This window comes from Callithrix jacchus, chromosome X, assembly GCF_049354715.1.
Source record: "Callithrix jacchus isolate 240 chromosome X, calJac240_pri, whole genome shotgun sequence".
Lineage (NCBI taxonomy): Eukaryota > Metazoa > Chordata > Mammalia > Primates > Cebidae > Callithrix > Callithrix jacchus.
In genome coordinates this window covers 55,076,306-55,098,561 of record NC_133524.1, presented here as the reverse complement: position 1 = coordinate 55,098,561, position 22,256 = coordinate 55,076,306, and the positions used below count along the sequence as shown (strand labels likewise).

At 45.9% G+C, this 22,256-nt stretch overlaps 1 protein-coding gene and 1 long non-coding RNA gene across 2 annotated transcripts in view; one reads left to right on the top strand and one right to left on the bottom strand.

Annotated features, from left to right (window-relative positions):
* Window positions 1-5,327: 5,327 nt before the first annotated feature.
* On the bottom strand, window positions 5,328-18,101 carry LOC118150524 (uncharacterized). The gene is made up of 3 exons (XR_004738629.3): window positions 18,029-18,101; window positions 8,336-8,462; window positions 5,328-5,538 (listed from the first exon to the last, which is right to left on the bottom strand). It is a non-coding gene; the product is annotated as an uncharacterized LOC118150524 (long non-coding RNA).
* Window positions 7,802-22,256, top strand: part of ITIH6 (inter-alpha-trypsin inhibitor heavy chain family member 6) — a 39,402-nt gene continuing 24,947 nt past the window's right edge. Inside the window, exons 1-5 of the mRNA XM_035288627.3 lie at window positions 7,802-7,948; window positions 8,961-9,115; window positions 13,428-13,538; window positions 14,378-14,625; window positions 16,792-16,961. Of these exons, the coding sequence (XP_035144518.1) occupies window positions 7,847-7,948; window positions 8,961-9,115; window positions 13,428-13,538; window positions 14,378-14,625; window positions 16,792-16,961 (786 nt within the window). The 5' untranslated portion in view covers window positions 7,802-7,846. The remainder of the gene's footprint in view (window positions 7,949-8,960; window positions 9,116-13,427; window positions 13,539-14,377; window positions 14,626-16,791; window positions 16,962-22,256) is intronic.

The window sequence follows — 22,256 nt, the reverse complement described above, 5'->3', positions numbered from 1 at the left end:
TATGACTTTTGTAGTCATCTAGGTAAGCAATGATTGTGCTTTGGCCTAGAGTGGTGGCAGGTAGTGAGAAGCGATTGAATTCAGGAGATAATAAAGAAGTAAAAAGCAATTGAACTTGAGTAAATGGATTGTGAAGAGAAGGGCAAGGAAGAGGGGAGTGTCAAAGGGAACTCTGGGGGATCTGATTTGAGAGATTATATGAATGGTAACCCCTTTCACTTCGATCAGGAATAATGAAGGAAGAGTGGATTTGAGGAGCAGTTTAGAGGAGAACAGAATATTGATTTTGAGGCACCTGTGGCATGTCCCAGTGGAAATGTACCACAGGCAATTGAATATACATGTCTGAAGCTCAGAGAAATGCTCTGGGCTGAGGTTATAGATCTGGGAGTCATCAGTACGTAGTTGGTTCTTTAATTCATTAGAAAAGACAACAGCACCCCAATGAATGCACAGTGCTAGAAGTGACATAGGCCCACAGAAGAGCCCTGCAGCCCAACAGCATCTTTGGTATAGGTGGAGGAAAATGAGCTCATGAAAGAGTCTGATAAGGAGTGACCAAAGAGGTAGAGAGAAAAACAGGCGAGGCGCAGTGGCTCAGGCATGTAATCCCAGCATTTTGGGAGGCCGAGGCTGGCAGATCACCTGAGGTCAGGAGTTCAAGACCAGCCTTGGTGAAACCCCATCTCTACTTAAAATACAAAAAATTAGCTGGGTGTGGTGGAGCACACCTGTAATCCCAGCTACTCAGGTGGCTGAGGCAGGACAATTACTTGAACCCGGGAGGTAGAGGTTGCAGCGAGCCGAGATCATGCCACTGCACTGTGTAACAGACTGAGACACCATCTCAAAAAAATAAAATAAAAACCCAGGAGAAAGGAATGTCACAAAACCAAGGGAAGAGATTGTTTCAAAAGGAGGGAGGAGTGTCGAGGTCAATAGTGATGAAGGCTGCCAAGAATTAAGAAACGTAAGACCTGAAAAAATGTCTGGGGATTTTGATGATCAAGTGGTGGTCTCTGGTGACCTTGGAAGGAACAGTTTCAGTGCACATGTTTGTGACATAGATTGCTCATTGTTTACCCTGATATCCATTCTCCTCTTCTTCCTTAGTAATTAACCATCTGATCTTTAGCTAAATACTTAGCATCCCCGAATAAAGGCCAAGAGGACTAGGGTCACACTCTAAGGATACAGGATTAGTAAACTAAAAAGAACCTGGATCCGTAACAATTTCATGAAGCCAACGTGAACTGCCTACCGCTGGATTTCTTTTAGGTGAGGCAAATAAATGTATGTCTTATTTAAGCCATTGTTATTTCAGAGTCTATTCCATGCAGCAGTTTCCTGATTGTAGTAAGCTGAGATATGAATAGCAGGTATTCATGACAATGGGTATGGAATGCTTTCCCAAGAAACACCTGAGCTTATTGATTTCAAGGCTCTCCCAAAATCCAGCCGCCACTGCTTTTATAGCCCTTTCCTTCTGTTTTTCTGAGTGTACTAAATACAGTTGCCTATATTCCACCTAAACAGAACGCTTCATTCTAACCAGATATGCCCTGCCTTCTCTTGCCTAGGAGCCTTTGCTCATGCAATTTTGTCCCCATGGGAAACACCCTCTGTTACAACTACCCTTCTGGTGTATCTACACTCTGTTATAACCTCCAACATTTTAAGTTTCACAATGTTTTAGGTCCCAGTTGGGTCGTTGAGATCCTGGGGTAACTTAAAGGAATACAGAGTCAGAACCTTAGGAGATATTGTTGGATTCGAGGAAGTCAGGAAAAATCTCAGTCCAAATCCATCAGAGGCATTCCCAAAGATTGTCAAACCCAAACTTCCTCAGACCCCTTCCAATTCTGCCACCTTCATAATATAATACCATAAACACCCTTATCTTATAACCTGGGGATCAGAGGGCAGGAGGCAACCTTATCAGGAGAGAAAAGACAAATTATTTCATAATCTTTACCCTTTGACCAGAGATATTTCCTCCCACCTTCTCCTTGTGAACTCTTGGAATCTTGATCTTCAGCATCCACCTATAACCTCTGAAGAACCTAGGTCACTGGGTCTCAGACCCATTTCTAGCACCCATAGATCAGTAGACACATATCTGAGACCATATAGATCCTACGTATCAAGATGAAAGATGAAAGGCTGTTATCATCAGGCAGCTCTGTTCTGAAGATTAGAAAAGGCAAGCTAAGCATTGCTTCGTTCAGAATGCTGGGACACCACTGTCTAGTACCACAGGCATCCAAGACTCCAGATCCCTGAAGTTCAAATGGAAAGCCCAGAATATCCCCACCACCAATCCTATCCTGGCACATTTCCCTTCTCCCAAAATATACAGAATCCATATCTCTGAATTTTGGAAAATTCAGAGGTGATGCTGGGAGTGGATGGCAAAGGTTTCCTTTTAAGGCTGCCCATCACTTCTTTAGTCATTTAAACCATGCAGCCTAGCATAGAAATCAATTTTAAATTGGACATCAGACATTCTTGTTCTTCAGATTTCCATAGCCATTCCCACCATTTGGAAAGGCCTGATAATTGTTCCTTCTCCCAGGCCCCATTCCACATCCCTGTTGGACCCTTTCTGTCCCCCAACATGCTGGCAACTTCTCTCCTTTCCATTTCCAGGCTCCTGTGTTTTCTCTCTCTCTCTCTCTTTCTTCCCCACCCCACCCCTAGGATCTCACTCTGTCACCCTGGTTGAAGTGCAGTGGTGTGATCCCGGCTCACTGCAACCTCCACCTCCTGGGTTCAAGTGTTCCTCCCACCCCAGCCTCCAGAAGTAGCTAGGACTACAGGCACATGCCACCACACCCAACTAATTTTTTTTTTGTATTTTTGGTAAAGACAGGGTTTCACCATGTTGCCCAGGCTGGTCCCAAATTCTTGGACTCAAGCCATCTGCCTGCCTCGGCCTCCCAAATTGTTGGGATTATAGGCATGAGCCACCACAACTGGCCTTTGTCCTCTTTCTTGAGCTGCTGGTAAAATCTCATTTTTCCCCTTTTATCTGTAGGGTAGTTTAATTTACTTTGTTTCATTCTAAGCCCTAAGGGCTATCTTTCCACAGCAAAAATGGCATTTTGTTAAACCAAAGACAAATTTTCCATGGATGAGGAAACCTGCTACCTATTTTTGGACTAACTCTGATTCTCCCCTGTTCTCTGTATATCGAGTCCCTCCTCAGCACAAGCTATGAGTCATGATTAGGCCATTCAACAGAAAATGAGCACCAACAATGTATTAGACACCTCTACAGAGATGGCCCTTGCTCTTAAGGGGCTTATTTTTATATTGGGTGAACACTAGTCTCATTTCACACATGGCAATATTAAGAGTGAGAAAGGTAACTTGCCCAAGGCAAGGTGACCAATAGGTGGCACAGAGAGGACTTGAACCGAGGTCAGTGGAATATCAAATACCAAAGCCTTAACCACTACACTGTACTTTGTCCAGTTTTTTAAGTCCCAGAATATCCTTTCCAACACTCTTCACAGACATAAGCTAGGCACATTACAGTATGTTTTTCATCTATGGAGGCAAGTCTAACCGGATATCCACATGCCCATTTAGATATTGTCATAAAGTGTCATAGGAAATATAATTACGTCATTGTTATGAGATTAACATTCAGTTTTTAACATTTGATTTTTATGAATTTCCTGCTTGTACATGACAACAAATGAAATGGTACAGAAGATCATATAAAAACTAATAGTCCCCTGCCTCAACCTTCCCCATCTCCATCCCACCCCCTCAAAGCCAACTTTTAACAGTTTTTAGTTTTAGTGCTACTGTTGGTTCCCTTTACAACTCTAAATAATATGTATGTTATGTTTCTTTTAAAAACAAATAGACAATATCCTACTGATGTAGCAGGAGCGGCCAAACGAATCTCTCAAACACCGAATAAAGGAGGCAGGAGTTTATTCAGCTGGGAGACCAAGCAGTAATTTGTCGAAAACCCAGCTCATCTAACAAAGGAAGGTTCTGCCTTTATATAGGCTTGTACTTTAGATGTTACACGTGGAAGAATCTTAGGTTCACAGTTTTAGGATTCACATGTGAAAAGGTTTTGGATTACAGTTTCAGGAATCACATATGAAAGGGTTCCGTTGACAGTTTTAGGACTCACATGTGAAAAGGTTTCTGGTTTTATCTTGTTTTAAGTAAAAATAGTGCCTTCTGGAGAGTTTCCCCAAGGCCTAGCCTGTCACCTATAGGAAGGTAAAACCGGAGGCACCAGTTGGTCAACCTTTTCTTCTATTGAAATGCAGCATGATAGCCAAAGGGGAAGTTGATCTGAGAAGCCTGGGTCTCCCTCTTCACCGACTCCCAGAGATGGCAATAAAGATCTTGTTTATGTACACTCCCTCACTTTTCCCTCTACTCCCCTGCAATGGTTACCATTGATTTTTGGTTTTGGTTAATTTTGTAACTTGAAAAAAATCTACTCAGACCTCTATTTCATATTCCATCCATTTTTGACAGGTAATTTTGACTCCCCACATTTTTTTTTTTTTTTTTGAGACGGAGTTTCACTCTTGTTGCCAGGCTGGAGTGCAGTGGCATGATCTCGGCTCACCATAACCTCCGCTTTCCGGATTCAAGCAATTCCCTGACTCAGCCTCCCGAGTAGCTGGGATTACAGGCATGCCCCACCACGCCCAGCTACAGGGCATGACAGGGTTTCTCCATGTTGGTCAGGCTGGTCTCGAACTCCTGACTTTGTGATCTGCCCACCTTGACCTCCCAAAGTGCTGGGATTACAGGCGTGAGCCACCGCCCCCGGTCTGACTCCCCACTTTTTAAGACAAAGATATTATGGCCACAACCCTCCCCCTGCCCATTCAATGTCCCATATTGTTAGTTTTATCTTTCCTTTTACATTGCCCTCGTTGTTAACATTTACATTCTGTTCTGCAGCCACAATCAGATCTTCCCTGCTTTGTCTCCCCAAGTTGACTCTATGATCTGAAAACCAATAAATTTGTACAAATGTTATGTATCAATAACAAAAAATTTAAAAGTAAGTAAGGTAAGAGAACTAGTCAGGTGGATACCAGCATTCACATTATCATGGCTATGTAAATATTTTTCAAAATCTGCCAAGTAGTGAGCCTGGAATATACTTCCTTCTCTTCAAGTTCAATGTCACAATCTTTGAGCCTCTCGGAGGAGAATGTGTCTAGCATCAAGGTCAAATTGAGTTTTTCTTATACTCTATTAGCTGTTCATAATCATTACATTTTATTTTGCCTTGTATTTGGCCAAGACTTTCTTGAATAATTACACACACACACACACACACACACACACACACAGAGAGAGAGAGAGAGAGAGAGAGAGAGAGTTTCCAAAAGCCTTTCTTTTTTCCTTGAATTATATGCTTTTATTGTATTCACTCATTCAACAAATATTTTTTGAGTGTCTACTACGTGCCGGGTACCGTTCTAGGAGATTAGGCTAGGGCAGTGAAGAAGACAGGTAGCAATCCTTGGCCCCATGGAGCTGATTCTAGTAAGGGAGAGAGAAAAAAAATTAGATAAATCAGTAACACGTATCCAAATTAAAATGTGTGATAAGTACTATGGAGAAAATTTCAGTTTTAAATAGGTTGGTCACAACAATGTGTTGTATATTTCAAAATAGCTAGAAAAGATGACTTGAAACCTTCCCAACACATAGAAATGATAAATGCTCAAGGCAATGAATACCATAAATACCCTGACTTGATTATCACACATTCTGTGCATGTAACAAAATATCGATGTATCCCATAAATTTGTACAAATGTTATGTATCAATAACAAAAAATTTTAAAGTAAGTAAATAGGCTGGTCAGGGAAGGACTCACTGAAAAGGTGCATGTGGGCAAAGACTTGCATAAGGTAAGAGAACTACTCAGGTGGATACCTCAACCTCCCAAAGTGCTGGGATTACAGATGTGAGCCATCACATCTGGCCTAATATGTGTTCGATAAAGTTTCTTTCATTGTTTTGTTTTCTCTATCTAGAATCCCTATTATTCAAACGTTTAACTTGCTAGATTAATCTTAAATTAATCTTAAATTAATCTAAATTAATCTTTAAGAGGGCTAGAGCTCTCTTAAATTTTCTCTCATATTTTCTGTTGCCTTGAGTTTTTTGCCCTGTATTCTGGAAGATTTCCTCAATGTCATTTCCCAGTCCTGAAAAATTTATTATTTCAGTAACTTATTTTTAATTTCTAAGGAATCTCTGTTTTCTCTGATCGTTCCTGTTTTATGGCATCTAGTTCTTGTTTTATGCATGTTATATCTTCTTGAATCTTATTGAGAATAGTATCATTTTTTGCCCCTGAAGTTCTCTTTTGTATCCCAGATCCCCAAATTGCTCTAGGGTCAGTTCCAATGATTTCTTTTAGTATTTTGCTTTCATGCTACAGGCTTCCTTAATTTGCTTGAGGTTCCTTGGCTACCCATTCATATTTAAGAGGAAAGGACTGGGTAGCTGATGGGAGTTTTCTCTTTTACTGTATAAGCAGAGCTGTTCTCTAGCTAGGGTTCTCTCTCATGAGAAAATCCTGAGACGAAACTTGCTGTGGACTTGCGGGAGGTGGCAACTGACAGGTTTTGGGACCCACAGATGCCAGAATGAGAAGACTTTGTTGTGATGCCAAATGCCCTAGGACAAATATGAGTGTTCCTGGGGCAGTTTGTAAAATGTCAGAGATTTTGCCCCTGAGTGCAAGTACTGAAGCTGTCAGTGCTCCCTGTGTGGGTAGATGGAGGCGGGAGGGGCGGGGGTGGCAGGGTTCTAACTGAAGCTGATAGTCCTTGTGCAGACCTTCAAGTATTTTCCTTTTTCTCAGCCCCACTCTCATCCCCACCCTCCACAGGACCTGAGTCCAGAGTCCAGAGCACCTCAGCTCCTCCCTTCTCCCTCAACTCAGGTCTCCCTAGGACAGGGAGCTTTCCACTCTTCTGACCTCTGTCATGCCTCATCCTGCCCTCCTTCTAGCAGCTATTTACTAATCACTTACCATATGCCAAACATTCTAAAAATACAAACTCACTTAATCTTCAAAAGAACTTTATGAAGTAGGTGCTATTACTATTCTTATTTTATAGATGAAGAAACTGAGGCTACAAAGAGGTTAGTTAACTCGCTCAATATTATACAGTCAGTAAGTGGCAGAACTGAGATTCAAACCCAGGTGATCTGAGTCCAGAGCCTGTATTTTGAAACCACTGTGCTATATTCCTTCTCAGTCCTGCTCCAGCCTGTCTTGGCCTCTGGTTATTCTGGAGGTTGTAACCTTATTATGTCTGTGGGACCCCTAAATTATTATGGTATCCTGAGTAAGTCCCTCTCAGCACTAGGCTAAATACCAGGAAAGACCAGCATTGGGGGCTTGCCTTGCCAATCCCTCTCTCATCTCTGCTACCTTTTTAAGATGATCAATGCTAAGTGACCTTTCTCTGGCCCCAGTTACTGGGCTCCTGTGGATGTTTATAGGAAAGAAAAACCCCACCCTGAACCAACACACCAAACAGACAGACCCAGCACTCTGGTATGTTTAGTTTCCATTCATCTTACAGCTGGATGAGGGGAAAAAAGGAAGCATGGAACTGGCCCTTCTCCAGGCAAGATGCCAGTCCCAGCTTTTGGACAATCCTGGCTTGTGTGAGCCTCAATACCACATTCAGAGCCTTCACCACCCTTCAGGATGGTCCCTCCCTCTCAAGAGAAGGGATACCTGGAGGTTTAAAAGAGCAAGGGTTTGGAAATCGGGCTCAGATCTTCTGTACATGAACAGCAGATCCAGGCCAGAGGTGGTATCATGTCTGGGTGGAGGGATCTCATCTGTGTCAGCTTTTTGCTGACCATTCTTCTTGAACTGACATACCAGGGACCTCCTGTCCCCCCTTCATCAAGCACAAAGGTCAGTTCTGGGATGAGGGAACAAAGCTTGGGGATTTGTGATAAAATGAGCTTCTTGGGGGGAATTTGGGAAGGTTGTTCAGTCTGTTTCATGACTGAGAAGCTAGAGCCAGAGGAAAGAGGTGCTATTTGCTGAACACATGTCAAGTGCTACACCAGGGGTCCCAGAATTATTATTTAGTCCTCACAGTATCTCTGTGAGCTGGGCTATATTATTATCCCCTTTATAGGGAAGAGAAAACAGAGGTTCCAAGGTTAAGACACAGGAAGTGGCAGAACCAGAATTTGAACCTAGGTCCATCTGATCTCAAATTGTCCTCATTTCCCACTGGCCCACACTGGGAAGGAACTGGCTGTGCATCATATTTGGGAAGAGAGGGACCATTACCTCAAAAAAAGGAGAGGCAGAAGATAGATCTTGTACCTGCTGTGTGACCTCAAAATGGACGCCAGATACTTATAATGCTTGCAGTGCATGATTGTGCTTACAAGTACAATTCTTTACACCTGAAATCCTAAAGAAGAAAAAAATCAGTATTTATCACAGTGCCTTGTACAGAGTAGGATTCAATGAATGGCGGCTGCTCTGTTATATTCTAAAGCCTTGCTACTCAAAGTGAAATCTGTGGACTAGCAGCAGCAGCATCCCATGGGAGCTTGTTAGAAAGATAAAATCTCAGCCCTCACTCCAGTCTTGCTGGATCAGAATCTTCATTTTAACAAGATCTCTAGGAGAGTCATGTGCACATTAAAGTTAGAGAAGTGTTTGTCCAGAGAGGTCCCTTGATCTCTAATCTTCTGTGAGTCTTGTGTTCTGAGACTTGATCAAGCTTGCTGAAGTAATCAGGCAGGTAAACAAAATGGACGGCAGAAGCTGTTTTCCCTCTCTGGGCCTCAGTTTTTCCACCTGTATACTTTGAGGCCTGTGCAGGAATCTTGGGTTCCCAAGTAGTAGTCCATCTAGGCTGAGGACATAGTCTACCTAAAACACCTCTTCCTGTCTTCTCTCTCAGCTGTTAATGACAAGCTATTCTGTGCGCTCCACGGTGGTGTCTCGCTATGCCCACACCTTGGTCACCTCTGTCCTGTTCAATCCACATGCTGAAGTCCATGAAGCCATCTTTGACCTGGATCTGCCTCATCTTGCCTTTATCTCCAATTTCACTATGTGAGTCTGTTTCCAAAGTCACCACTTCATCCATTTGTGCATATATTTGTTCATTCTTGCATTTTTTCTGGCAGCAGAGCATAGTGATTAAGAGAACGTATACTGAGATCAGACTTCTTAAGTCTGAATCCTGGCTCTGCCAGTTTGGGATCCAGGGCAAGTTACTTCATTTCTGGGAGTCTCATTTTATACATCTACAAAGTGGGGATAAAATTAGAACCCACTTTCAATAATTAAATGAATTAATATATGTGGAAACATATGCTAGAATTAGCGCCAGGCATATTTTAAGTAGTTGATAATATTAGCTTTATTACTTTTTAAACAAATGTCTCCTGATGCTGACAGTGTGACTTACACTGTGCTGAGTCCAACAGAAAGAGGGAGGTGAACTGCATATAGTCCCTAATCTCAAAGAGTTCACAGCTTAACAGCGGGATATAAAAAAAGAAACTGGCCCAGCACTGTGACTCACACCTGTAATCCCTGGGGGAGGATTGCTTGAGGCCAGGAGTTCAAGACTAGCTTGGGCAATATAGGAAAAACCCATCTCTAGAAAAACATTAAAAATTAGCAGGGCGTGGAGGCACATGCCTATAATCTCATCTACTCGGAAGGCTGAGGCAGGAGGATCGCTTGAGCATGCGAGGTTGAGGCTGCAGTGCACTATGATCTGCACTCTAGCCTGGATGACACAGTGAGACTGTCTCTAAAGAAGAGCGTTGGGTTGAGGGGCAGCTAGCAGATTACTTTAGTAAAGTATGCTAGGGAAAAAGGGAAGTCTCAATGTGAAATGGTTGAAATGGTGAGGTGGACCAGAAGACAATGGTGAGTTTCCTATTCCCAGGCTGGTGGAGAAAACTTCAGAAAGATGACACCTAAACTGAGGCTTGAAATAGGACATCTTCACCAGGCAACCAGGGTGAGGGCAGGACTGGAGGAATCCAGGAAAAAGGAATAAAGGCACAAATGTTCCCTCAATTAGAGGAACTGCAAGTAATTCCATGTCGCCGTACTGTCAGGGACAGACAAGAGGTAGAAGAGTGGTAAAAAAAAATGAGACGTGAGGCACAGAGAAAGACGAGGCTGTGGAGGGCTTCCAATGTTAGAACACCTACCTGGGTCTCACTTAATGGTCTCTAAACCATCTCATGTGTTTGCACACCTATAGGAAAAACTTGATCATATACTCCCAAAACATATGTACTTACTAATTTATGTGTTATATAAATATACTACTGAGCAAATATATTAGGTACATTATGAAGCATATAAATATTAATCACTAAAGGATGAGGAAAAAGCCCTATGAATAGAGTGGGAATATTATTTTCCCACTCCCTCTCGATTTGTCTCCAGCATCCCCTGGGGCATGTGTACCCCTCTTTAGAAATAAGTGTGGGCCATAATGAGGAGACCTGGCAAGGTTTTAAGCAAGGAGAGATGATTGTGAAGTGGTAGTGGGCTGGAGGGGCCAGCTAGGTGGCCAGGAGCTGAGTAGGCAAATGGGGCAGAACCCACGTTGGGGATGCGGAAGGTGGGAGCAGAACGACGGTGGTGGATCTGAGAGACCATCCAGGGAGAAACAACCTGACTGTGACTGTAATGGGGAGTAAGTCAATATCGATGGTGTTTACCTTTTTGCTGCTTGTTAGACCTGGTAGACAACAGTGCCCTGTTGAGGTGATAAACAAGGAAGCCAGAGCAGATAAAGAGAAAGCTTAGTGAGGCCTGATTAGCCAGTATCACACCTTAGTGTGAATTACAAAAAGGCCCCTGCCTTAAGGAAGAGGGACTGTCAGATTTACTAGATTACTGAGCCAAGCACAAACAGAGTATCTGCCCTTGCTCAGCCCCACTTGTCCCTGTTAGTTGGGAGAAGGTTCTTGTGCCATCAATAATCTGTACAACCTGAAACAGCAGCCCTGGGTTGGGTCTAGGCTGTGCCGTCAAGAACCTCCTGGCACTTCTCCTGGAAAAGGATTGCGTTAGAGGAGGGGACCGGTATGGAGTCAGAGCCAGGGAGTTTAGGGGAGAAGTGCTGAGGCAGTCAAGGAGGGCTTCCTGGAAGCAGGATTTCCATATGGGTAAGATTTGAAGGGAAAAAGATCATTGCGTGTTGGGACCCAGAGGAATCAAGGATCAAAAAGAGCAGGCATGGGTCTGGAGTATGGGGGCTAACCAGAGAGGCTAGCAGTCAAATGATGTAAGGGCCAAGTAGTCAAGCAGAATTTGGATTTTTGCTTCAATAGAAAAAAAAAAAACACCAAAAGAATTTTCGAAAAAAATTAAGCAAAGCAGGCTGGAGGAAATGTTCTTGGGCAGACTCTGTGGAAAGTATGCTGGCTGGAGGCAGCACACACACAGAGGCCCCAGTGTCCTGCTGCCAGACCAGCTCCACCCTACCCCCCTCACCCTCCAGGAGACCTTGAGGAGGTGCCAGCTCGGCCCACCCCCACACCAGCCCAGCCACAGCAATACTCTGTTTCAGCTGCCTAGAAACACTTCTTGCCTGAGTGGTCTCTTCTGCCGCCTGCCTATCCTCCCTCAGTGTTCCTGGAAGCTCCTGCCTTAGTCAAGCAACTTTTCTGATACCTGTGCCTCAGTTACTCCATTTGTAAAATAAAAACTGTTGTACTTGCCTCCTACAGACTTGCACTAACTTCCTCTAGGACACCTAACTATCACTCCTCAAAGGTCAGCTCTGACCCATCCCTCCTCTTTGCAAGATTTGTCCAAGATGCTCCATTCACCATGGCAAAAAGTCTTTGCGGCTGTATGAGCTCATTGAGTCTTGTGTTCAAAGCCCCCTATTCTGTAGGCCCACTCTTCCACTCCAACTTTCTCTCCACACCTCCCTTCTCTGACCCTCCACTCCAGCCAGATTTGAGTACTTGCTGTCCCCTGAAACACACTCTGTGTTTTCCTGCTGTCTGTCCAGGATGTCCACTCCACAGATAATTGTTGAGTACCTCCTCCATGCCAAGCCATATTCCAGGCACCACAGATACAGCAGCAAATAAAGTGGTAAGCGTCAATCAGATTGTGGATGTCTTCTAAAGATGGAGCTGAAAATCCCTGATGGATCGAATGTGGACTGTGAAACAAAGAGGAGTATCCAACACGACTCTAAGATTTTTAGCTGAGCAACTATATCCTGACACAAGGATACCAGAGGAGGAGCAGATTTGGGAGGGGAGAGTTATCAGGAGCGCAGTTTTGGATATGTTCAGCTTGAGGTGTCTGTGGAACATTCTAGTGGAGATGTCAACTAAGCAACTGGATGTATGGGTCTGGAGTTCAGGGCACAAGTCCACACTGGAGATAGAGATTTGGGAGTCATCTGTGTATAAAGGGTATTTAAGGCCATGGTACTAAATGACATCACCTAGAGAGTCAATGTAGAAAGAACATAGGACGGAAGGGGAGAGGGAGGGAGACGAGAGGACAAAAGGTTGACAACAGAGCCTTGGAGTGTTCCAAAGATTTAGAGGTCAGGAAGAGAAAGAGCCAACAGAGGAAACTGAGAAGGCATGGCCAGTGAGGATTACCTATCCACATTCTCCCTGTCTTTCAGGCCTAGCTTCAAGGCTACCTTCTCTAGGACCCTTTCCTGAAGACTTGGGCAAAAGTGTTCTCTCCCTTCTTTGAGCTTCCTTTTACTTTATTAGCTTCCTTAGAAAAACAGGGAAAACAGGGGTAAGCAAGTCTGAGCTCCCTGCAGACGAGGCCTCCTCCTTAGTCAGGCCCAGAAGCCTTTGCACACTTCTTTCACAATTTTTCATACCACTCATATTATTTACTTAATATATTTTATATTAGTATGGCTGTATTACTGAATTTTTTTTCAATAGATACGTCTTCTGAGTTAGTCTTATTCTGAGCAACAATATCTATGAGATCATGGGTTTAATGTGCTAGGCGTATTTTTGGTAAACATTACTGTAAATACATAACAATTATAATTAAAACATTCAGTTATATCATACCTGACATTATGTTGTGTGCCAAAGGTAGAATTCATTCAGCACTTTGGGAAACACGAAACTCTAACACCAGGTCCGCCATATGCTGCGTGGCCTCTATTTCCCCATCTGACAAATGGAGATAATGATAACTACTGCACTGTTTGTCTCTTTCCTTTTCTCTCCTTTTCTTGCCATTCACACTGGGGCTTTCTGGCACCGTGCTGTTCTTTCTCTTTCCCGATCTCTACCCTTCTCCTCTCTCTACCTCATGTGTCTCTTGCTCTGTCTCTGACCAACTCTTTATTTTCTGTCTCTGCTGTCCCTCCTCTTTCTTGCCCCCTTAGGACCATCAACAGTGAAGTCTACATTGCAGAAGTCAAAGAGAAACACCAGGCAAAGAAAATCTATGAAGAAGCCCATCAGCGGGGAAAAACAGCTGCTCACGTAGGCATCAGGTAAGGCCCCATCCAGTTAACATGACTTAATCATCTCAGCTGTGTGACCAGGGGAGATGCACGTTCCCTCTGGTCCTCAGTCTCCATCTCTGTAAAGTGGGGACATGACGTCTACTTCATAGGATCATGTGAAGATGATGTGAATTAATGAATATCAAAGCCTGTAACAGAGTGGGTGTTCAATAAATGGAAATTTACTTCCCCATTTCCACTTTTCTACTGTCAGCAGATTGTGGCTTATTTAAGAACTGGCACCTTCCGGGAAGGTTACATTCAAGTGAGATTTTTCTAAATTGAATTTTGTTTCCTGAGTTCCATTCAGCCGACAGAAATGTATTGTCTTCCTTCAGTGTTTCCTCCCAGCTTCCAAGAGAGTTTCATGGAGTGAAAAACTTTAGCTTTGCCTCCAGCAAACTGAGTTACTGCCATATACACAAGCTCCTTCAAAATCACAGGGGAGGGGATAGGGGGAGGGGCTATTAGAAGGGGATGAGGCATTGTATGTAAATTGAACTACTCTTTTGTAAGATGAATCATTAGACTCTAGTTGGTCTGTTCTAGATTCAGATTTTCATGGACTAAGTTCCTTAAGACTGGGCCACCTGTGAGATAATTTCTCAAGCAGATTATTTAGGAGGTTGAATGAGGGAAGGAGGGAGAGAGAGACTGATGAGTGTGTGCATGGATGACAGACCATGGGCCAGTGACTCAGTTGAACAAGAAGCCTAGTCAGGTCTGCTGGGACCAGGGTTAGGTGGAGCAAAACTAGGCCATCCAACAGTCCCTGTACTCCTCAGAAGATTCCTTTCTCTTCCCACCCTCCTCCCTTTCCTGCCCAGGGACCGGGAATCAGAGAAGTTCCGCATCTCCACCAGCCTGGCAGCAGGCACAGAGGTGACTTTTTCCCTGGCCTATGAGGAACTGCTTCAGCGGCACCAGGGCCAGTACCAGCTGGTGATGAGCCTGAGGCCTGGCCAATTGGTGAAGAGGCTGAGCATAGAGGTTACAGTGTCAGAAAGGACAGGCATCTCCTATGTGCACATACCACCCCTGAGGACCAGCCGCCTGCGCACCAACACCCATGCAAGTATGTGGGCAGCACTATGGGTCACCCATCAGACTTGGCCTTCCCTGATTGAGAACCTTCCCGATTCCATTGGATTTCCCTCTAGTGTCACTTCTGCTCTGTACTCGCTGCCAAGTTCCTTACTGATTCAGTGAGAAGAGGGCATGTTTGAAGTTGAAAATATTTGGATTTTAACTTCGGCCTGGTCCTGACAGGCTGTATGACCCGGCACATTACAAACTTCCCAGACTCTTGATTTCCCTAGAAAAAACATCAGTGATAAGGGAGGGTTTGTAGGGTAGGCTAATGAAGTTAAATCATGGGTTAACCATGCTGAAGGTTGTAGAAGTCACACTGGCCAAAACGTGCTTTTCCCTGGATCCCCACTGAGAATGGCAGGACAGTGAGCGCACAGTAAGTGCAGGCTCCCTGGAGGACACCGTCTCATGTCCTGGAGGGAAGAGGTATCCTGCCTGAACAGGCTTGCTTCACATTTCACCCAGAGGTTTTGGAAGACCAGACTGGCTACATCAGAATCACAACATGGGCTCCTAGAAACGCAGGTTCCTGGAGCCCAGCCTTCAGGGTCTGGTTCAGTACCAAGGGGGTGGGGCCCAGAAAGCTGTGTCTTTAACCAGTTTCAGTGGCCTTGACCTCCAGCCAGGCTGGAGAGCCACGGAGCCGGCCTGCTCACCTCATCTGAGAGATGGGAGGACAGGCGCAGAGAAATCCCCAGTGCATGTGTCCGCCCATATAAAGCTGTTTAGCATTGGCGGTCCCACCTGATTCCACCCTGTTGACCCAGAGAGGCATTGTGGTGGACAGCAGATGTAGCACACACAGACAGACACACACTGGAACCAAATCCCAGCGCTGACACTCCCCTAATGTGGGACCGTCAAAGCCGATCACTCCATTGCTCGACTTCACTTTTCCCATCTGTAAAATAGACGAGATGGCATCTACAGCCCAGGACCGTTGTGAGACTTTGAGAGAATTCCTCCCTCCCGATTATGCGGTACAGAGAAGATGGCATGATTATGGTACTCGTTAGCATTAGGTGGCATTCACTGAGATGCAGCTATGGCTCCAAACGCTTTACATGAATGGCCTCGTTTATTTCCCACAAGCCCTGCCTATGAAGTAGGAGCTGTGGTCATGCCTGTGCTGTAGATGAGGATCCAGAGGCTTACAGGGACACACAGCAGCAGCGGGGACCTGGGCCCACAGGCCATCTGAGTCCCTGCAGCCTGAACTCTTCAGCCCTAAGCTATAAATGGCAGGTCCCTCCCCCATTCTCCTTAAAGGTTAAAACAGAGGGTCGAAACAATCCTGTGGGGGAGAAAGCAGAACAAAGAGCTCTGAGAGGAAGGAAGCCAAGGGAATGTATGTGAGCAGGCGCCTCAGAGAGTGTGGGGCTCCGTGTGCCCCTGAGCTTCCTGACAGCTGTAGCAGGAAGGAGGGGGAGCAGAATTCCCAAGGTTCCATTTTCTCGTAAAAAGGGAGGCACAGAGACATTTCTAAATGGACATTTGTCTTGGATTCCAGAGGAGATGATCTTGTGGCCAGCTCAGCAAACATCCGGGACCAGAGATTCCTCTGTGATTTCATGAGACTCTAAAAGGCTTGTTCTCACACGTGATGCCCAGAGTCAGAAGGCAGAAAGAAAAGAAGAAATAGCAAATCTGATCCAGAAGACAACCTTGCTAGGCTGCTGTCTCCCACAGCAGTGGGGGGAACGGAGGAGACCCAGACCTTGTCTGTGTGTCTGTCTGTCTCCTGGACACACACTAACTGCGCTGCTTCTCTGGGAAGAGACGCTGGCTGCTGGTCTACCTCAGGACATGCCACGTCTCCAAAGACTGGGCCCCAGGTTGCATGGGCAGTGAGGCAGGGTGAGGTTACCAGTGAGGATCACACTGCCAGGGCCTGGGAGCTGAGGGCCAGGCTGAGTCTGTCCAGCTGGGCCTGATGGAGGAGGCAGACAGGAGCTGACTGTGGGACTGGGAGAGGAGCACGGGGCAGGTGGAAGGGTGTTGTAGGCAGGAGGCACCAGAGGTTGGCCAGGGGTTACACGTCTCACCCTCCCCAGATAGCACCCCTTACCCCTTGTGCTGCCCTTTCCCTGGCTCTTCTGTCTGACGAGCCCTCTGTACAGCCCTGCCGCAATCCTCCCCACCCATACAGGTGAGGTGGATTTACCCCCATCCACCAAGATCGAGAGGGGAGAGACCTGTGTTCGAATCACCTACTGCCCGACATTGCAAGACCAGTTGGCCTTCTCTGGCTCAGGCATCATGGCCGACTTCCTGGTGCAGTACGATGTGGTCATGGAGGACATTATTGGAGATGTGCAGGTGAGGGGGCCTGGGGAAGGGGTGAAAAGGTTGGCTCTCGGGTCAGACAGGCCTGAGCAATGATCAGTCCTCTCCAGGTTGTTCACTCTAGTTTCCCTAGGGATAAGCGAGTCCTAGAGAACAAGAACACGCTGACGTGAAAAGACACGTGGCTTCAACCTTGGGAGGCACATTGAATCCCCCAAAGGGTTGGAGACCTGGAACTGTCTTCACTGAATCAAGTGCTCGAAGGACCCATCCTTAACTGAAGCAAGTCATAGCCCACACCAAGACAGTCATTCTGCAAAGTGAACCCTTGACCACAACTGGGCACCCATGCTCATGGGCTCTCACTTGTTCTGCAGCTCCTATGCTCTCCTGTGTTCTCTGGGACTTCCTTGCTCTTTCTCGGCTTTTAACACTTTTTGCTTCAGTGGAGTCATCTGCCTAAACAGGGAGCCCTTCAATTCTGAGCTTCCACACTCATGAAAAACAGCAGAGGTCCCAAGCTCTCTCAGACATGAATGCACAGACCACTGATCCCAGGGGTCTGGCGTGAGCATGAGGATCCTGGGGCAGCCTGAGACATCTGGTCCCACCCTGCATCTCCCACCACAGGACTCTCAACCCCAGCAGACAAACCACCCTCCAGCTGCCCCACACCACACCACACCACACCACACCACAACACAACACACCGCACCGCACCGCACCGCACCGCAACACACCACACCACAACACACCACACCACACCACACCACACCACACCACACCACAACACACCACACCACACCACACCACACCACACCACACCACACCACAACACACCGCACCGCACCGCACCGCAACACAACACACCACACCACAACACACCACACCACACCACACCACACCACACCACACCACAACACACCACACCACACCACACCACACCACAACACAACACACCACACCACACCGCAACACACCACACCACAACACAACACACCGCACCGCACCGCACCGCACCACAACACACCACACCACACCACAACACACCACACCACACCACAACACACCACACCGCACCACACCACACCACAACACACCTTTCTCCGAAGCACCCGAGCCTGCCTCTCGTCTGTGTGAGCATTTGCTCATGTTGGCTGCTGCTCTGAGAACGACTTCCTCCTCCTTGCTCCACTACTCAGCATCCTCGTGTCCCTGAAACCCTGCCAAAACACCTCCTCCTTGATGACTGCAGTCCATCAACAATTCCTGTGTCTGCCCTGGACTAAAAGTGTCCTGTGGTTAAACCTCTTATCATGCATCATTCATTCATTCATTTGTTGAATGAATATGTGGACTAGGCCAGTCCTGTACTCATTGACTCTGACAACTCAGAAGTGAGTCAGACACAGCCACTCATCTCCCTCTGCCATCTCCCCATCCAGAAGCAGCCAGATACACAGAGCCTTGACAGCCATCAATGTTCTAGGTGCTATGTATAAGTCTGTCATGGGTTCTGCGGGGGTGCCAGTGGAGGAGGGTTTCAGGACCATCACCCTAAAGGAGGTGGAATTAAAGTTAGCATGGGAAAAATGAATCAGATGTATCTGCAAGTCGGTCAATAAGGTGAAGGGAAAAGCATGCAGAGAGAAGGAAAAGAACGTGCAGAGGCACAGAGGTGTGGCTCAGTCTGTTGTGTAGGGGTGTAGAAGTTACTCTCTTGTCAGGACAGGAGCTGAGGGTACCTTGCCAGCAGGTGGCAGCAGGGGCTTTCACCTGGTGTTCTGTCGTGTGGGTGTGTTTAGTTCACGGAGGCATTCCTCTGCTGGTTCATTCCTTACCATTACCACAGCTGCCTGCAGTCGAAATACAGATGGAAGGCATGGGATTAGGCATTGACTAGTACAACCAGGAACTCCCATGCACCGTGAGCCCTGAACCCCACTGATACCCCGCCAGGAGCACTCGGTTCAGCTCCCACTTCCTACTTGAGTATGCCCCTCATTCAAAGCTCAGCACATCCACCCCGCTGGGGATCACTGGGCACCTAATCCGTGTCATACACCTTATCGTGTTGGCCAACGTTGGGAGCTCCGAAGGGTATCACACATACAGCCTACTTACCGTCTCTGGGTAAGACACAGGAACCCAGTACGGGCACCAGGGTAGGAGTGTCCCTTCCATGACACACAAGGTAGGATGGAAGCCATAATGAAGAGGAAAGGCAGTCCGAGATGGTTCCCCGGAGGAGACCAAGGCTGACCTGTGTGCTAAGGAATGAGTAAAAGTGGGCCATGGAAGGCGGCCTGTGGGAGGGAAAGGCATTCCAGCAAAGTGGTGGCTGCACGAGAAAAGAACCAGGCTAAGACTCACAAATAGCTTGGCATTCTGGAGCCGAGATGTGAGATGAGAAACCCAAAGAGCCACATAGAAGGCTGGAGGGTCCTGCAGGGCAACACAAGGAACATGGCATTTGTCCTGTAGGTGACCAGGGAGCCATGAGAGAAAATGGCGTGGCGAGTTCGTGTTTACAGAGTCCCAGCCGCTGCCTCTGAGCAGCATGGATGGGAGAGGCCACGTAGAAGAGGGAAACCTGAGGAAAATGAGACCTGAGCGTGGGCTTGGTCAGTGAGGGATGAAGAGGAGGGTGGCCCGGAGAAGTGTCCAGCAGAGAAAAGCAACAGGAATTGGAGGCAGATTGGCTGCAGGGAATGGGGGCCACCCGAGGATTGAAGGCAACACTGAGATTTGTCTCCAGAGTGAGCATGTGGATGATGGTGCCCCTGACTGGGGAGGCATGCAAGGGCCACGTAGGGGCAGGACAACAAATTCACTGTTTGGGCAGGATGCATGGGAGGCTTCTTGAGACAAAGCAGGGCACAGGTCCAGCAGTGAGTGTGCACCCACTGGTGAGGGGCAATTGTGGGAGCTCTAGATGGGGGAAGAGATTCGGAGTGACTGGTAGGGGTCCTGTGGTGGAAGCCAAGCGACAGGGGGAGGTCACCCAGGGAGTGTGTGTGGAGCCAGAAGGGAAGATCCCTCAAGGCACAGCTGAGGTGGAACGGCCCGATCCAGCAGCTATGGATCCCCTGGGCCGCCCCATCGACTGCACACAGCCTACCCAGAGCCCCAGTCCCCAGCAGTTCACTCCGTTGAGCTGCACCAGCACGATCATTTTCTTTTCATGCTTTGACCTGACAAATATCGGCAAGCACTGCGAAGGGAGTGGGCAGACAGAGGCGGGAGAGAGTCAGGAGAGCTCGCTGTCGCAGATGGCAGCGAAAAACACCTTTGGAAGACAGCATTTTGTTATCCATGTTCAACTGTGACGTACATAGGCGGGGGAGGCAGTCCCAAGAGACTCACAATACAGCCTTTGGGTTTGTTTCAGTAGAGTTATTTTTCATTTTTGTGGGTACACGGTAGGTGTATTTATGGGGCAAGTGAGATGTTTTGGTACAGACAAGTGATCCGTAGTAAGCGCATCATGGGGTACCCATCCCCTCAAGCATTTGTCCCTGTGTTACAAACAATCCAGTTACACTCTTTGACTTACTTTTAAGTGTACAATTAAATTATTATTGACTATGGTCACCTGACATGCTATCAAATACTAAGTCTTATTCGTTATTTCTCACTTTTCTTTGTACCCATTAACCATCCCTGCCTTCCCCCGATCTCCCCACTACCCTACAGCCCCCAGCCCCTGGTAACCAATCTTCTACTCTCTACCTCCATGAGTTCAACTGCTTTCATTTTTTAGATCCCACCAATGAGTGACAACATGTGAGATTTGCTTTCGTGTGCCTGGCTTATTTCATGTAACATAATCATCTCCAGTTCCATTCATGTTGTTGCAAATGATAGGATCTCATTCTTTTTTATGGCCGAATAGTACTCCACTGCGTGTAAGTACCACGTTTTCTTTATCCATTCATCCATTGATGGACACTTACGTTGTTTCCAATTCTTGGCTATTGCGAACAGACTGTAATAAAAGGAGGGTGCAGATATCTCTTGGATATACTGATTTTCTTTCTTTTGGGTGTATACCCAGCAGTGGAATGGCTGGATTGCATGATGAAGCTCTAAGTTTTAGTTTATCGGAGCCTCCTCACTGCTCTCCATAAGGTCGTACTAATTTACATGCCCACCATGTAAATGGTGTATGGGGTTCCCTTTTCTCCACATCCTCGCCAGCATTTCTTATTACCTGTCTCTTGGGTAGAAGCCATGTTAGCTGGGGTGAGATGATACCTCATTGTAGTTTTGATTTTCATTTCTCTGATGATCAGTGATGTTGAGTACCTTGTCATATGTCTGTTTGCCATTTGTATGTCTTCTTTTGAGAAATATCTTTTCACATCTTTTGACCTTTTTTGATTGTATTTTTCAATTTTTTCTTAAGGAGTTGTTTGAGCTCCTTATATATTCTGGTTAAGAATCCCTGGTGAGATGGGTAGTTAGAAACTATTTTGTCCCATTCTGTGGGTTGCCTCTTCACTTTGTTGATCATTTCCCTTGCTGTGCAGAAGCTTTTTAACTTGATGTAATCGCATTTGTCCACTTTTAGTATGGTTCCCTGTGCTTATTGGGCATTATTCAAGAAATTTTTGCCCAGACCAATGCCCTAGAGATTTACCCAAGGTTTTTTGTAGTATTAATAGCATCCTAGTTTGAGGTCTGGGATTCAAGTCTTCAATCTACTTGGATTTGATTTTTGGATATGGTGAGAGAGAGGTCTAGTTTCACTATTCTACATATGGACAGCCAGTTTGTCCAGCACCATTTATTGCAGAGACTGTTCTTCTCGCAGTGTATGTTCCTGGAACCTGTGTTGAAAATCATTTCACTACAGATTAGTGTATTTCTGGGTTCTCTATTGTTTTCCCTTGGTTTATGTGTCTGTTTCTATCCCAGTACCTATCTGTTTTTGTTGCTATTGCTCTGCAGTATAATTTGAAGTTAGGCAATGTGATTCCTCCAGTTTTGTTCTTTTTGGCTTAGGATAGCTTTGGCTATTCTGGGTCTTTTCTGGTTCCATTTAAATTTTAGAATTGTTTTTTCAATGTCTGTAAAGAATGTCTTTGGGATTTTGATAAAGGTTGCTTTCAATCTGTAGATTGCTTTAGGTAGTATGGACATTTTAACAATGTTGATTCTTCCAATCCATGAATATGGAATATCTTTCCGTTTTTTTGTGTGTGTCCTCTTCAATTTCCTTTAACAGTGTTTTATACTTTCCATGATAGAAATGTTTCACTTCTTTGGTTAATTCCTAATACTTAATTTTATTTGTGCATATTATAAATGGGATTTATTTTCAAA